Source organism: Echeneis naucrates, chromosome 15, assembly GCF_900963305.1.
Source record: "Echeneis naucrates chromosome 15, fEcheNa1.1, whole genome shotgun sequence".
NCBI lineage: Eukaryota > Metazoa > Chordata > Actinopteri > Carangiformes > Echeneidae > Echeneis > Echeneis naucrates.
In genome coordinates this window covers 19,158,948-19,174,932 of record NC_042525.1, presented here as the reverse complement: position 1 = coordinate 19,174,932, position 15,985 = coordinate 19,158,948, and the positions used below count along the sequence as shown (strand labels likewise).

At 38.3% G+C, this 15,985-nt stretch overlaps 1 protein-coding gene across 3 annotated transcripts in view; it reads left to right on the top strand.

The window, feature by feature from the left end:
• Positions 1 to 15,985, top strand: part of LOC115055161 (attractin-like protein 1) — a 160,115-nt gene that overhangs the window by 126,249 nt on the left and 17,881 nt on the right. For 2 of the 3 annotated variants that reach the window (XM_029520685.1, XM_029520686.1), the window contains 3 exons: positions 1,798 to 1,892; positions 3,032 to 3,110; positions 6,820 to 6,977. In XM_029520685.1, the coding sequence (XP_029376545.1) occupies positions 1,798 to 1,892; positions 3,032 to 3,110; positions 6,820 to 6,977 (332 nt within the window). Of the gene's footprint in view, positions 1 to 1,797; positions 1,893 to 3,031; positions 3,111 to 6,819; positions 6,978 to 15,985 lie in introns of those variants that run through there. The other variant, XR_003841665.1, reaches the window with a different exon arrangement.

Genomic DNA, 15,985 nt, shown 5'->3' with positions numbered 1-15,985 from the left:
GTTGGTTTCTGATTTAAATGGCTTTGTGAAAGCTCATTCAAGCTGTAATCAACAACTTTATATACGTGGTGGCTGTGACTGTCAATTATAATTGAATTTATTTTGGAACTGCAACGGAGAAATGGTTTTAAGTCTTTTGCTAACTATAACAACAGTTTATTGTATGATAGCAAGTGGATGAAATCACTGTAGTGATACACCATGATTTAGGTACAGAAACAGCACAACTTTATCAGTCTTGATTTGTGTATTAGGTTGATAAATGCTGTCCAAACAGCAAGTCAGATATAAAATTTTAATGAAGACTGTGGTGTTTTGCTGAAAGTCATGCCATCTGACCACCTGGAGTCCATCTCATGGAGGTATGGTGGAGAGGTATGATACAACAAATTTACCGGACAAATTAACGAAGACTGTGGCCAAACAGCAGAAGACAGCAGCTTTCAGTCACTTAAAAAAAAAAAAAAAAGTCTGAATCTGAACTGCCCTCTGATAGAGACACCTCAATCCCTCATTGATTGAATAAAAACTGAAGATTTGAATAAAAAAAAAATTCTCTCCCACAGATATCCTCTCCTGTCACACAGCTGCACTACCTTTCCTCTTCGTCCATTCCTCTTCCCTCCGCTCCCATTACGCTCAACAGACAAGGTGACACAGCGCAGCTCCTGCTGTCCATCGTTGAACCACTGCCATCTCCTCCGTACTTTGACCATTGTCTCGCTGACAATGAGTTGCCTCCAGACACTCGATAGGAGCTGCTTTCAGAGATGATTAATTCTCAGCGAGAACATGAGTATTCAAACTCTCACATACGTTTTATTGATCGGGACGTTTGCTTGTCCAAGAAACTGAACGTAGCCCTGTTCATATTTATAGAACGTGTGTGCACTTTTTACACACTTACGGACTCACCTAGTTTATTTTGTCACTGATTGAGATCTTTGACCAGAACTCCACCACTGTAGTCTTATTCATCTAATTGAGTATTGACTCACAGTCAGCGTCTCCCATGTTTTTACTTCAATAAATCTGTCTGCATTTGAAGGCAATGTCAATAAACTGACCTGGAATGGAGGTTTTATTTAGAATGACATTCTTGAAGTCAAAATGAATGAGTGCAGAGTAGCAGACAAAGAAATAAACCCACCCCCCCCAAAAAAAAAATACTCTTTTATCGAAACAAGGAATCAAAAAGTACCATAGCCAGAGGTGTTAATGTAAATCTAATAGTAATGTATCACTGCAAGTAGACTAAGTCGTGCCTCTTTTTGGATAGATATACAATTGAAAATGTTCAGCTTAAGCAGATTTAAAAAAAGACAAAAACATATTAGAAAAACAAAAATAGAAATGAAAAAGAAGAGACACAATCATTAGCAACTCAAACAAAAGCCACAGCTTATTTTCCAAAAGGTTAAGAAGTTTTACACTTTTTGCTCTTGCCCCCTCATGTTGATCATTCAAAACTATTGACCTCAGTCAGCTTCAAACAATTCTTCAACTTTGGTTCTGCCTCAAAAATTCATAATTCATAATGAAAATGAATACACAACCAATTCAACAACCAGGAAGTAAATAACAACCTCAAAAGAATGAGAATGAGAAATAAATAAATAAAATAAAATAAAAATCACTGATCTGATGACCTTCGATATTTGTTCGTCTTTTTGGTTCAGTTCAGTTACTGCGGTCATTGGTCTCTCTAATCAAAGGTTTTGTGAACACACAGGTTCCTCTCAGGGTTTCCATTTCATTAGTCTTTTTTGCGTTTTTCATTCTTTCTCTGTTGCCCAGACAACCTGTTGATTGATTACCAGTTTACCTTCAGCTTGCTCCAGGAAGATGACCGCTACTACACCGCCATCAACTTCATGGCTACGCCTGAACAGGTAACGTGCGCACCCAAACATATGCACAGTGTGCTTCAGTTGACGAGTCAACTTTTTCTCCATGTTATAAGTGCTGCATGTTATAACTTGATTTGATTTGGGTGTTTTTTGCATTTATGAACTGGTGGACAGAAAAAAACGATGATGATGATGATGATGATGACCATAAGGACATGACAGAAGTCCGTGGCAAAATGTGGAACAGGAGGTCCAAAAGCCGATGGATAAAAGACTACTAACTCTCTAAACGTTGTAAACTTCTGTCAAACTTTGAGACTGTTATAATTTCTTGACTTTTATCCGTTCTGCTTTTGCCTCTTAATGGCCAAAGGTGGGTTTGGATAAAACTCAGAAGAGCTTTGAGGTAACATTGCAGACAGGATTGATGGAACAATGCCAAATGAATGGATTCAGAATTGCCATAAGTAATGCAAGTTGAGTCACCAAGTTCAAAATGTTTTAACAAGGATTGTTTGGTTGTTTTTCATGAATGTAAACAACTGATTGTCGGTATGTGTATGTGTACATCTGGAGAAATGCAAAATCACTACAATCATCATTAGGTCAACGAAAAAAAAAGAATGACAGTATTCTTGTGTTTGGCTCTGAATGCATATTTGGTCACCTATATTTGCTTGCTAAGTACATTATTTTCAATTTCTACTTGATGTGAACATCAGTTCATGTGGCTTTGTCATAGGCCTGTCTGATAAATTAATTTCATAGATTTTATTTGAATTTGTAGTTGTAGTTGTATTTGTAGCTGATTTTATTGTTCATGAAAAAAACATTTTTTTCTTATACTTAGACTGAATTTCAGTAGTCCAGAGAGCAATTCACATCATTACCTGGTGTTATTTGTGACTCTACTTGGACAAAAATGGCACCCGAAAATAAGAAATAAGAACTTGGCATTTGGCACTTAATTTGAAATTTTGGTTCAAATTCCAAATGTCTTTGTTGTTTATAGTTTTTTGTAGTTGTTTATAGGTTTTAGGAAGGAAAAATAAAAAATCTATTAAAGTGGTGAATCAAGTTTGGTATCAAGAAGCCTGAGATTTTGTTTTAGGCCGTATGCCCAAGCCCTACTTTGTTATACGAAAGTAACTTTGATTAACATGTTTCTTTTTCTTGTGCAGGCCAACAAAAACCTTGACATGTCCATCAACGCCTCCAACAACTTCAATCTCAACATCACCTGGTCTTTAAGCTCCACAGGTAGAAAACACGTTCGTATATATTTACACTTGTCTTGTCCTAAAGGCCTATTTGCATAATTAAGAATCAGTAAAAAGGTATTTATTTAATATTAGACAAGTTTTCAGTACTGGAAGGACTTGAAGTCTTTTTGGCTGACATTAGGACAGTAAATAAATATTCTTGCCCTCACAAAGTCATCTGCAGATTTTTTCCCTGATTAAATTATCAGTTGCTTTCTTTCGAAATGGATTTGGGGCCAAAAATAGGACAGGACATTCTTCTGCATTTACAATTAGATCATAGAGAAAATATTTGCAATAAATACTATTTCAGATTAAATGCAAAACACACCTGATTTCAGTATGACTTTGAAGACTTACTTTGTAGCCAGTGTCGGGATGACCTGACTGTCAGCCTCAGCCACATTTCCAAAACCGCCCGCCTGAGGCCCCCCCATCCAACCTTGCTTGGTTAGATAGTTGGTTGTTTATCTGAAATCTGATATATTTTTCTTCAGAAAACATAGGCAGTCAACAGAGAGGCTTATATCCTGTCTGCTGATTGGATGACGGACCTGTTGTCACCAAAGAACAATGAGAGCCAAGATGCAAAACTACACTGAGGCGTTTTTTGGTTTTTAAACCACAAATATATGGATGAAAAATTCAGTTATGATGTTTTGTCCTTCATGTTTAATAACTTCACAGTCGAAGTCGAAGCAAAAAGTGTTAAATTTACACATATCACATTGGATAAAAGAGATTCTGTCAAAGAAACAAAAGCCCTTGGTGTTTATGGTAACACTGTGTCTTTAGCTGCCTGTGTGAAGATACCCCACATTCGGTGCTGGAGTCGTGTCCTTAAGTGAAATGGTCAGATCCGTTTCTTGCTCCCCTCCTGACAAAAGGCTGTTTTGAATTTTGGCATTAGGCCGTTTTATACATTTTCCCTCCTGATTTCAATTAAGATAAAAGAACGCTGCTTTCACAGTCACGGTGTCTTGGGGCCCACAGCTTCCTCAGCAGGGACTGTGGGTCTTCAGTGTGTGCCACTGTGATTGCTTGTGCGATTGGGTGCAGCGTATTATGGAGCATTTAATGTCCCTGATAAAGCAGGAGATGGAAATATTTTATTCACAGTGTCAGAAAAACTGGGCCTTGAACACAGAATTTGGTAAAACTCTGAAGGATGCTGAAATCAGAGCATCGAGCACCGAGAGAAACTTATCAGCTCACTCTGAATTGCTGTGAGATGTCATGAAAATATTTTTTGCCTCTAAATGTTCTTGTGCTTCCTTGAGATCGACATTTTAAAATGTAGACTAGTGCCACTCGAACTGCTCACCTCTAGCTGGCAATGTAAAAAAGCCCTCACAGAGACATTCACGCCAAAAGAAAACAAACTGTCAGACGAGTCACTATTTGGGGCTTTGAATTTGAAATTCTTGTTCAGTTTTGTTCCCCTTCAGTTGCCTCTCAGAGAACAACTTCAACAGTCCAGTCCCTCCTGCTTTCTGTTGCCATTCTATCATCTTCACTCACTTATTTTCTCAGTTGAGTTTTGCAAACGTTGCAAACATATTCATTATTTCAAAGTCATGGGAAAGCCATGTCATCAGTGTGTGATAAAATAGAATGTATTGAAACAAACTTGTCTTTCATGACATCAGATTTTCACTCATGACAGCAACATTATTGTGATGCCTTAAGACAGTAACATACTCTCGGTTTATTTAATGATTTTAACATTTGTTGGCAAATGAAGAGTAAATAAGAGTGTAGGGAGATGGAGTTACAGGTCCAGTTCTGCCCATTAATCTTCCCTCACTCTGTTTGCACTGTTTCGAAAAGAGTCTGCCATGTTAATTCATTCCAAACAAATCACCTGCCAGTGGGAGTGGGCTAGCCCAGACAAGCGCATTATCATTTGGAGCGTGGGACGCATGAAACACCCAAAAACCAACAAAAGGGAGCTCCATTTGTGCATTTATAAATGTAAGTAATGAATTGTCTCTCCTCTGCTATTTTCATGTGCGCAGAACGAGGATGTGGAATGAGCGGGCTGCTCTGAATCCAAGGAAATACAAGCACTGAATCAGATTAGACACGATCGAACAGAACAAGCACAAAAACACTCAACAACAAAGAAACAGAAGCAGAGGAGTTTTTTTTTTTTTTTTTTTTTTTGAGTTCAATCATCATAATTTCCTTTCACAATCTCACTGTGCCATGAGTATGATGAGGATCATGTCACCCCTGCCCATTCATCTACATCTTTGTCGATGCTGTGTATAAGATAATCTTTCAGATAAATATTGATTTAATTACAATATCCTTTCTGAAATATTTTCAAAATCATTGAACTTCCTGTTTCAATTGGAGAAAGACGTAGGTGTGCAGAAGCTTGTCAGTGTATTTATATTCTCTTCCTTAACGAAAAGACCCTCACGGTCATACGCTGTCTGTGAGTGGGTGGATAGAGAGGCAGCATTGGAACGGGGCTAGAGTCTATCACCATAGACATCCAAAACTGAGCACAAAGAACAATTGCACTGAAAGGACAAGAACCATGATCTGGAAAAGATCCACAATTCCAGCAGCATATTACCATGTCTCTATTTTTAACACAATATAAACAACACAGTTATTGTCAGTATCAGTGTAGTACACTCACTCAAGTCCTGGGAATAACATTGGAAGTTAGACCGGAACATAGACCGTTTGTCAAAGTGAACGTAGCCTTAAGGTCTTAAAAGTGGAACCAAAGCTGAAGAGCCTTGTGGGATGTGAAAATGCCCTTCCCTCGATTTATTAGCTTGATGAACGTCCTGATGAGTTTATGGTCTCAGTCTCTACTCTAAAGTCTGCTTTAATACAACATGATATAATTTATTAAAATGATGGACCAATTTAGAGGAAACTCGACCATAAAGCAGGGGATATATTAAAATGTGACTACTGTGTGATTGACAGACTATATCACCCAATCAGGATTACAGAGCTGGTTGGATCCAGTCATCACTCTTCCTTAGCTCCACCTTCTCCACCAAAAATTATAATTCTTTTTTTTTTTTTTTTTTCCGGTTTCAAAAAAACCAAGATAGTGACATCTGATTTGCAAACTGGATGCTTCAAATTGGAAACTTAAAAACCAGTGGGTGACATCATAGAGTCAATCTATTTTGGGACTTCATAGTTGTTGACCTTCCTGATTCTAGATGCCCGTTTTTAGCTGCCTCCATCCTGAAAACCTCAAGATCCACAGACTCAGGAGCTCCCCTCGGTTACCATCTCAGACATTATAGTCGTCATGATGATGGTGCAAAAGAGAAGGTACTACGTAAAGGTTGGAGCTGTAAATACTCCTGTAAATCCAGGATTATCCTCACACAAGAATGCTCATCGGTTTCCACTGTTGTCCAGAGTTATCAAATAGAATTAGGTCACCATTGTCTGACTGTATCACCCATACATGACTGACAGGCTTTAAATGTGTGTTTAATAACATTCACCTCTGAAGGGATCTCTGGTTAAATAAATTAAGTCTTTGGGGCAAAAACACAACAAACACCCTCAAATTGACCACTGCGTGTCCCTTTACCCTAATAAGAGCTGACAGATTCTGAACCACATAAGTCTCTGTTCCTGATTGGTCTACTTATCTGTACCCTGTAAAGTTTCTCCTCTCAAAATCATTTGTACTCCTTTCATTGTCTTCCCCCAAACAGCCGGGACCATGTCCGCTGAAGAGATGCCCATTATTGCGAGGACCAACATCAAGGAACACCGAGACAGTCTGTCCTGTGAGAAGTACAACTTCAGGCTTCACCACAACATCACCTTCTACATCTATGTGTCCAATTTCACCTGGCCAATCAAGATCCAGGTAAGACACTCAAATGTTGTTTTTTATTTAAAGGTTGTAATGATCCTTTCTCCTTTTACACCCTTAATTAGTTTTCAGGAATAGCAATTAAAATAATCAGCATGTGTGCTGAGAAGAAAACATGAAATCCATCACCCTGTCATGTCCACAGCCATGTTACAAAACAGTTCCCAGGACGTGCTTTGTTTTCAGTGAACTTCCACCTCCTGTCACCGGAGGCTCACATTGCTGTCACGGTGCACAGTTAGGATTGAGACAACATTTAGATGGATAGTTTGCTCAGGATAGTCGAAGGAAAACTGAATGTAGGGCAGAGTGTATTGGCAAATGACCACTTGCATTGGCTGAAGGCAGAAGCTGGGGAGTTTTGTCTCTAATAGTCTGAAGTTTTTCACTGAATTTCCTCATAAAATTGTTGCTACAAAGAGCTGGAGCAAGATATGGATCAACAGAGCACAGGTATAGAACTGATTTTCCTCCTGTCGTCATGGAGGCTCGTCATGTGATGCTCTGACATCGAGTTCTTTCAAGATGTCGCTATGTTTGCTAATTTTGGTGCTTGGTAGTGAAACTGTGGAGCCGACCTCTTTTACTTTATTATCCTCTTTGCTAGAGGGGAAACAGAATTGCATGTCATTCTCACTGAGCCTACAGCGCAAGATGAACAAGAACTTAGTGTGGGGGTCTTGAATTAAAAGTTAATGGAATTACCTCTGTAAATTTAGCCACAGCACAGTCAGATAAATCAGATATTTCTGCCAAAAGGTGTCTGGTCTGGTAACAAGAAATCCAAAGGAACTAAATAATGGGCCCATAAAACAGGATTCTGTGGGTAGACTATCAAATGTCCATGTCATATGCAAGGACAAGGTTCAATGTGTGTTTTAAATACTGCAGGGTTTTTTTTACATGATAGTAAAAGTCAATTAGGTCTCTAATGAGATAATGTTAAAATGCGATCACTATTAATGCAAATGTTGAAGTCACCTGCCATAGTTCCTTTGTGTGCTGATGATTAAAAAAAAAACCTTTATCTCTACTGTTATACATTCACACTCTATTCTTAGAAGCATTTCCATTCACACACACATACCCACAAAAAAATAGGTAAAAAAAGGCTCTTTCGTGTCAGGGTTGAGTTAACAAAATGCACAGTTTAAGCTTTTTAAGTGTACCAAGTTCATAGTTAAAAAAAAAAGCAAACATCTGGAATTGCAGCTGAACCTGAGAAATATCAGTGAAGGTGTTTAGAGGAACCAGCTATGGCTGTGTGGTTTTCATCATTATCATCATCGTCATCATCACCATCATCATCATCCAGTTTGTGTCTATGCAAAACATATAGCTGCGACAAGACGTTGGGCATAAACTATTCTGAAAGACGTTTGCCAAATCTGCTATCACATTTAATGATCTGTGTGTTTTCCAATGTCTCTCCATCAATTATGCAGCACCGGATTAAATCTCCAGACGGCAGCCGCACACACTAAATATTCAAGCTACAGCCTTATGATCCGTTAAATTGAAGTAGACTTTTAGCTGTGATATTTTAAGAAGACTGTCATGCAGGGTGTGCGGTGTGTGCTGATGGATGGAGTCAGGAAGTGACATAATAGAGGAATTAGGAGAGAGTGCAGAAGCTGGCTGGTTAACTGATACTGGGACCGCTGTACAGCCAACATGGCCAGCGCTGAGAATTTGGAGACTAACACATTGATAGATTGAGGGAGAAAGACAGCAGATCTGGATACAGATAGAGACATAAAACTCAGGATAGATGGGTGGAGTGAAAAATGGAGAGATGAAGAGGAGGATGAGGAATGGGAGAGATTAAATCTGCCGCTGGGTTACAAAAGCATTCAGGTAAATGGTAAAAGAATACTGAAACAGGCAGAGCTTGATTTGGAACAGTTTGTTTGTTGATGATGTTCACATCTACATATATCATCAGATAAAGACCCCACATTTAAAACCAATTTATTGTATTATCAGTTTGTCTACTTCAAACCATACAGCCACAACCCCTATATCATCAGCAACCATTAAAATCACGTTAAACACTGATGCTGTCGCATTAGATGGCATGTTCTTCTGTCATACTAAACAAACTGTTGTCTGCCTCCACACACGCACGTTCACAATCTGGGCAGTGGCTCCATGCTGCTCCACATTGACGCTGATGAAGAGAATAAATTCAGTTTAGGATTTGTCGTGGGGATTCTTCTGAATTCACAAGGAGACTTTCATACTTCAGATGTCTCAGACTGATATATTAACGGAAAGATTGGCACACCGAGAACATGATGAGCAGGCCTAAGTAAATGAGAGAAATGTTCCACCAGCACCTGAAGATGTCTTAACCAACCTAATATCACATGGCATAGAGCAATTTTTGTGATTTTTCAGATTTACATACATGTGTAAAGATTCTATTTACTGAACTCATTCAGACCTAAAGAAATGGTTTAAATTTCAGCACTCTGAGACACAGAGTTTTTACTAAAACCTCACTGAAACTACTCTGAAGTAAATAGAAATACAAATTCAAAATTCAACATTCAAAAATCATCAACGTCAGCATTCAAAGTCAACATATATATCTATATATATGTGTGTATATGTGTGTACATATATAAATACATATGCATTCGCTCATTCATCTTCAACTGCTTATCCAGGTCGTGGGGAGTGCTGGAGCCAATCGCAGCTAACACTGGGTGAGGGTTGGGTACACCTTGGGCAGGACATTAGTCCATCATAGAGACAAACAGAGACCAACAACCACTCACATTCAGACCTACAGACAAAATCTAGAGTCACCAGACGTCTTCGGACAGTGTGAAGAAACCGTCCAAAGACACGCTTGGCACGGGGGGAGAACATGACTCAGCACAGCAAGTCCCCAGGCCGAGAACAGAACCCTTCTGTGGGCCAACAGCGCTAACTGCTATGCTGCCGCGCTGCCCATATATATATATATATATATATATATATATATATATATGTATATATATATATATTAATTTTGTATTATGTGGTCATCATAGAAAAATGTATTGGCAGCTTAAAACAAATTGAATACATTTTTCAATAGTCACACTGCATTCTTTTGTCACGTCCTAAAAAATACCACAATCATATACTTTGTAAATATATCATCCGCGACCCATGTATTTCACTCAAATATCAGACAAAACACAAGTTGATGGGTTTATGTTTCAAACAGCAGGACGTAAAACTTTGTTAAAGCACGTCACAAGACTGCCAGTGGAAACATAATGGACTAACTATCTCCCAGCTTTTCTCATCATGGTCGCGTATGAAGAGCTGCAACTCTTTATGGGTCATTTGTCAATCGGCAGCCTCATATACATTTCCCATTAATGATACATTATCAGAGTTCTGCTGGTTGAAAGGTGATATGATAATCACCACGATGAGACCTATCTTGCTGCTATGTCCGATGTAGCTGTGTGTAATATGAGAGGCACTCGGTCTGGTCCTGTGACCTTGGTGATTTCCGACGCCAGGAGGGGGCGAGGAAGAGAAATTGCCCTGAGAATTGGTAACGACCTGGTCTGATACATTTGGTCTAATGGACCTGTGAACAGACGTTCACAAAAAAGTACCCTCCTTGTACAGACAAGCACACAAGTACAGAAATGCTAGGAGACAAACAGAGAGGACCTCAGAGCAGAGCGCGTTGTCCAGGTTGTCAGGAAACATGGATTGCCTGGTTTTTCCCATGGGGAGGATTTCAGCACTATTGGTTACTCTTTGACCTTTCAAGTCGAGCCACTGGTCAGGTCACACTTTTCCACCCGATCATGATGATGAAATGATGAACATTTCTACTGCATATTAACTCTGATTCACGAGACAAAGTTGGTGAGAAAATTTACTGATCCCATTCATGCTGCTGACAGGATGAACCTCCACGCATTTTATTGACCCTCTGATTTTTTCTCTTTAAAACAAAAGTTCGACTTGCTAATTCTCAAGCTTTAATGCAGATGGTGTAAATTATTTTCTCCATCACAGACAGGTGGAAACTTGTCTTTGACGCTTTAAATTTACACACTGGAGTTGAGACGTGCCGTAAATGACAAAGCGTAAACTCGTAAGTTGATATTATCAGCACTTTCTGTGGCAATAAATTTCACTGACGTTGCTGGAGACTCTAATCTCATTGTATTCTGAATATCAGACATCATAGTGACGTTAAATCAAAATCTCACTGATTTGACTGATTTGACAACTGTGCATCAGTGCAAGTATGGCGGCTTGTGTGGACATCAAAGCTGATGTTGTTATTTATGGCACTGAAACACATGGATGCACGCACACACACACACACACACACACACACACACACACACACACAAGCACTGATATACAAACAGACTGGCAGTTCCTCCTGTTATTCACAAGGACCATATTAATCTCTTATTAACTAATGTTAAAAGATTCAGTCATTTTTCTCACGCTCTCAAAAAATTGCAAAGATAAGTGTTAATGACAATATTTACTTCTCTTTGTATTACAGTTATGTTTGGCTTTGGTCTACGCTGTATGAAATAATTTGTCAAGCTGTTATTTTCATTTTATCATTTGTAACAGGTTTTTTTTATGTCTGAAATAAAGGTCCTCTCAAAAGGTGCCAGTGTTAAAATATCAATAAAGTCTCACTTAACAATAGCTTGTTTTTGCTCTACCTATGGGCAACTCACAGGTCTTTGTTTTAAGCAGCCAGCATGTGGTTTACAATATATTATGTTGGAAGGATCGCCCCCCCCCCCCCCTTGGTGTAATAATAGAAAAAAGAACAATAACTAATACATAATAATAATAATAATAAATTGATTCTAATTACAGAGCTTTAACTGTCATTGTTGCACTCTAATTTTATTTAAAAAATACAATACCACACCAGAAAAAAAGATCAGTAGTGGTAGCATTACAGTTTTGCAGAAACATAAATGCGTCAATATCTATTCGTGTTTGTCGGTTTTGAAACACTGTTTTGTTTTGTACTGACAGTTTTTTATGATTAATTTTTGTAATAATTTGTAATAATTTTTTTACCTGACACAGTATGCCCATAGAAAATAAATATACAACTCAAAACAATCTATAGAAACAATGAGACCATAATCAGCCAAAGATAGGTTCCATCTTACTTAACCTTTGACATCCTATGTCCACACAGGCCATAACCTGCTAAACAAGAGTGAGTCCTCACTTAGCTGGTGAAAGTCCTTCAAAAGGTAGAAACCCATGAACAATCACACCGACAGTACAACATACACACCCTAAAGTGACCTGTGAGTGTTTCCCTGTTGGCGTCCTGACGTCAGCCTGGACTCAGGGGGCTGGTAGTGAGGCAGAGTGAGGTGTTGGAGCCAGTCGTTCTGCTGGAATAGATTTTTATAGGTTCTGTCATGTCGACCTTGCACCTTTGTCCTCAACACGACTTGAATCAGAACATTCCTGGTTTTCACAAATGGGGGCTGACAGCATCTGACGTTACTCGGGAACCAGTCGGCTGTATTTCACATATGTTCCTTTTACAGGAGAATAGAAAAAAAGGTTTCATACCCACACTGGAGAAAGTCGATATTTCAGTTAAATCTGGTATTCATAGCAGTTTTTCTTCACAGATTTAACATTAACAACTTTCGTACTTCCACTCAGTCCATCTTTTTTTCCACTAATTTGCTATATCATTGGCCCATGAGTTCACTAGGTATCATGTATGAAAGTTATATTATCAAACTGAATAGAAATATCTGACAAAAATATAGATCATTGCTGTAATCTGTTCCTTTTGACACAATTTTTCCACAAACTAAGACTGGCCTGGATTAGTTTCTAATCAAGACATCATGTTTTATTGATTGAGCCCACAAACATTATGGGAACATGACCCAGTTTCCCTTTTCATCTTTGTTTTGAAGGAACTGTTAATTTAGCCAGAAGTTGAATAGCCCAAGACTGTAACTGTTTCTAATTTGAACATCTCTGTGTATAATTTAGCAGGAAACTGTTATCTTAACCAGAAAGGGCTTTAATAAGTTGAAAATCAACGCTTTTCAACAGCTCTTTGTTTGCACTCTTTATGTTTCAGAGATAGTTAATTAAAATTTACAGGAGGAAATAAAACAGACTTTTCTGGGGGAAGAACTAGTTTCTTCTACTTCAAATTGAAGCTCCTCATTTGTAGTTTCCAGCTGACCGTCGTCCATTTCCTCTATCAGTCTGTCTATATCTCCTGCCTGCCTCTCTATGCCCCTCCATGCATCACAGCGCATAGGCCGGCTGATTAAAAGCTCCCTGTCAGTGGTCAGAAGCCATTTTGCTGCAAACGAACTCTGGGCCAGTGTGATTGGTCAGTTGATTTGATTTGCTGCTCAATGCTCAGTCACTTATTTATCCTCTGCGCCTGCCATCATTAAATAGAATGCCTCTCCTAATCAGATAGCTGGAACACACTCACACACACCCACTCACAAACAGCCCCTCTGATCCCATCAGTGACAAAGAGTGCTTTATTGGATTAGACTAGCTATTGAAATGGTTAACGGTCTTGCGCATAGAAGAGGAGCAGGGTCTATCTCGTGCATCTCATTGAGGTGGTATCATGTTCCATAGGATGAAAGCGAAGAAGAGAGGCTGAGTGCTGCACATTTAGCCAGACAGGAAGCTGTGACCAGTCATCAGGATGTGGGATAGGCTGGCGAAGTACAGGGTGTGTGGGTCAGGACCTTCTCACTTTAACTCTTACACCAGACAAATTTGGTCAGAAGAGGAAAAAAAAAAAAAAGTGTTTCAATGAAATTGGTGGTGGTTTGAAATTAATCTGTGTTGAGCTAATATGCAATCTTGTCCCGCCAACCACTTGCATCTTGCCAGTCATAACCTTTTATGTAATACTCTCTTGCAACAAAAATATAAAAAAGTATTAACTTCTCCATTTAGATTAGTTTATAACCAGTTTATTTTGCATGTAGAGGTATGTACAAGAAAATCCAGTAGCAAAACGCTGTGAGGAAAAAGATCCACTCTTATTTGAAGCTAACAAAGACACTTCTCCCTGCTTTAGATGATTTTTAATGTGTAACACTGAACTTCCATTACATTTCTGCCAATAGATTATCATTAATCCATGCTGTGCTGGCAACTCAGTGCAATAAGACAACTTGTTAGCTTTGTAATTGCTTTATTTTTCTGAGAGACTTACAGTTCACCAAAAACCAGTCATTTGGATTGCGCAATATAAAATCTTAAATATTTTATACACTTTCGTATTTGTACTTTTTTTAGTTCACAATGAAATAATGTTAAATTTTTTTATGTAAAATTACACTGACCTTTGTATTTAAGGAAAACCTCATCAAAAACTTTTGTTCTGATACAGTAGAGGTTAAAAAAATATATATATTTTGTTGCATCCTAAATTGCTAGTTAGCGTTGCTTGCTATTATTTACTATCCAGAAAGGAGATACAGGTACATAAATGTAGCTGCAGTAATAATGCAAAGCTCAGTAAAGCCATTTCGTTAATTACGGCTGTATTATTGCCACTGCTTGATCTGTTTGGTGACTACATTTACTGACTGCTAGCTGTGTACATGATGGAGTGAATAATAACAGTATTGTGGATTGCGTCATGTGGAAGTTACTGACTCTGGAAGTGTGGAAGTTACCGATTGCCCTGAGATTGAGTTGTCATGTTGCTTATTCACTCCAGTTTGTTCCTAGTGTTTGAGCAGTGGATGGATGCAGAAGTATGTCTTACACATCCGGTAAAAGGAGGCACTTCTGCAGGCTCTGCTAACAAGTGCACACATGTGGCAGAGCTGCACTCATTTTCATAGCACGTAGGTGGAGGCGACACTTGGCAACTGCTTCACTTTAGACATTAGGTCCTCATGAATATGCAGATACTAAGAAAGAGTATGCTGTAAACACATTTCAGTTGCTGCGAGATGTACAAATACATTTTGATAAAATGCTGCTGTAAGTATGTATGTAAACATTATTACTGATTAGTGAACAACCCCAAATGTAGGCTCCGTGAGTTCCACTACATAAAAAAATAAACTCATGTCCTTGCTTGGTGTAAATTCTCTCACTCGCTGCATGTTGTTGTAGTTTTTGGCCTATTAGATATTTTAATGAAAATAATTTGCATGCTGGATTAACCCATGATTTATTTGAAATATGTAAAAATAAATTAGCATACTTGACTCAATGTTTCAATTTCGATTTTTGATTAAAAATACAGAAATGCCACAAGGTTATCGCAGTGTGTTCTTGCCTCATAACATTTTCACTTTGGATAGCTCAAGTTGAACGTAGTCTAATGTAGTTTTCTTCATATTTCAGCTGTTGAACATGGTTTTGCATGCTTTCCTATGTCAGCTATGGTTAATCGTTCTTAATGACTGATTTCAGTAAATTTGTATAACTGGTGATAATTAGGAGACAGAAACAGTTTTTCTCAAATTACAATGAAATTGCAATTTAAAGGGGAAAATAACTGCTTTGATCATATTCACATTTTCCTTCCACCTGCAAGGTTAATGTTCATGTCACAGGTTTATATTAATGTGTTAAAGTTTTCATTGAGCTGTTAATGGTTATGTGCGAGGTGTTAAATTCTATAGTGATGTGTTGAAGTTTATGTGGAGTTGATATACCCCTTTTGTGGTTGTGATCATTTGAGCAAAGGAAAGATTCATTCATAGCACATTATTTTCAGCTGGAACTGATAGCTCATGTTGTTTACTTTATACATGAACAGAATGGTTTTTAGCATTGTTTATTACTGTAGCCATGACAGAAAACTGAACCCAGACCACAATGTTTTCCAAAATCTTACCATAATTTTTTTGTGACTAAATACTCAGTCTTCATGCTGTGCCTTTGTTTTTCTTTTCTCTCTCTCTCTCTCTCACTTATTAATTAACCAAACATGTTTCCATGTTTTAACAAGCGGTCCTTGT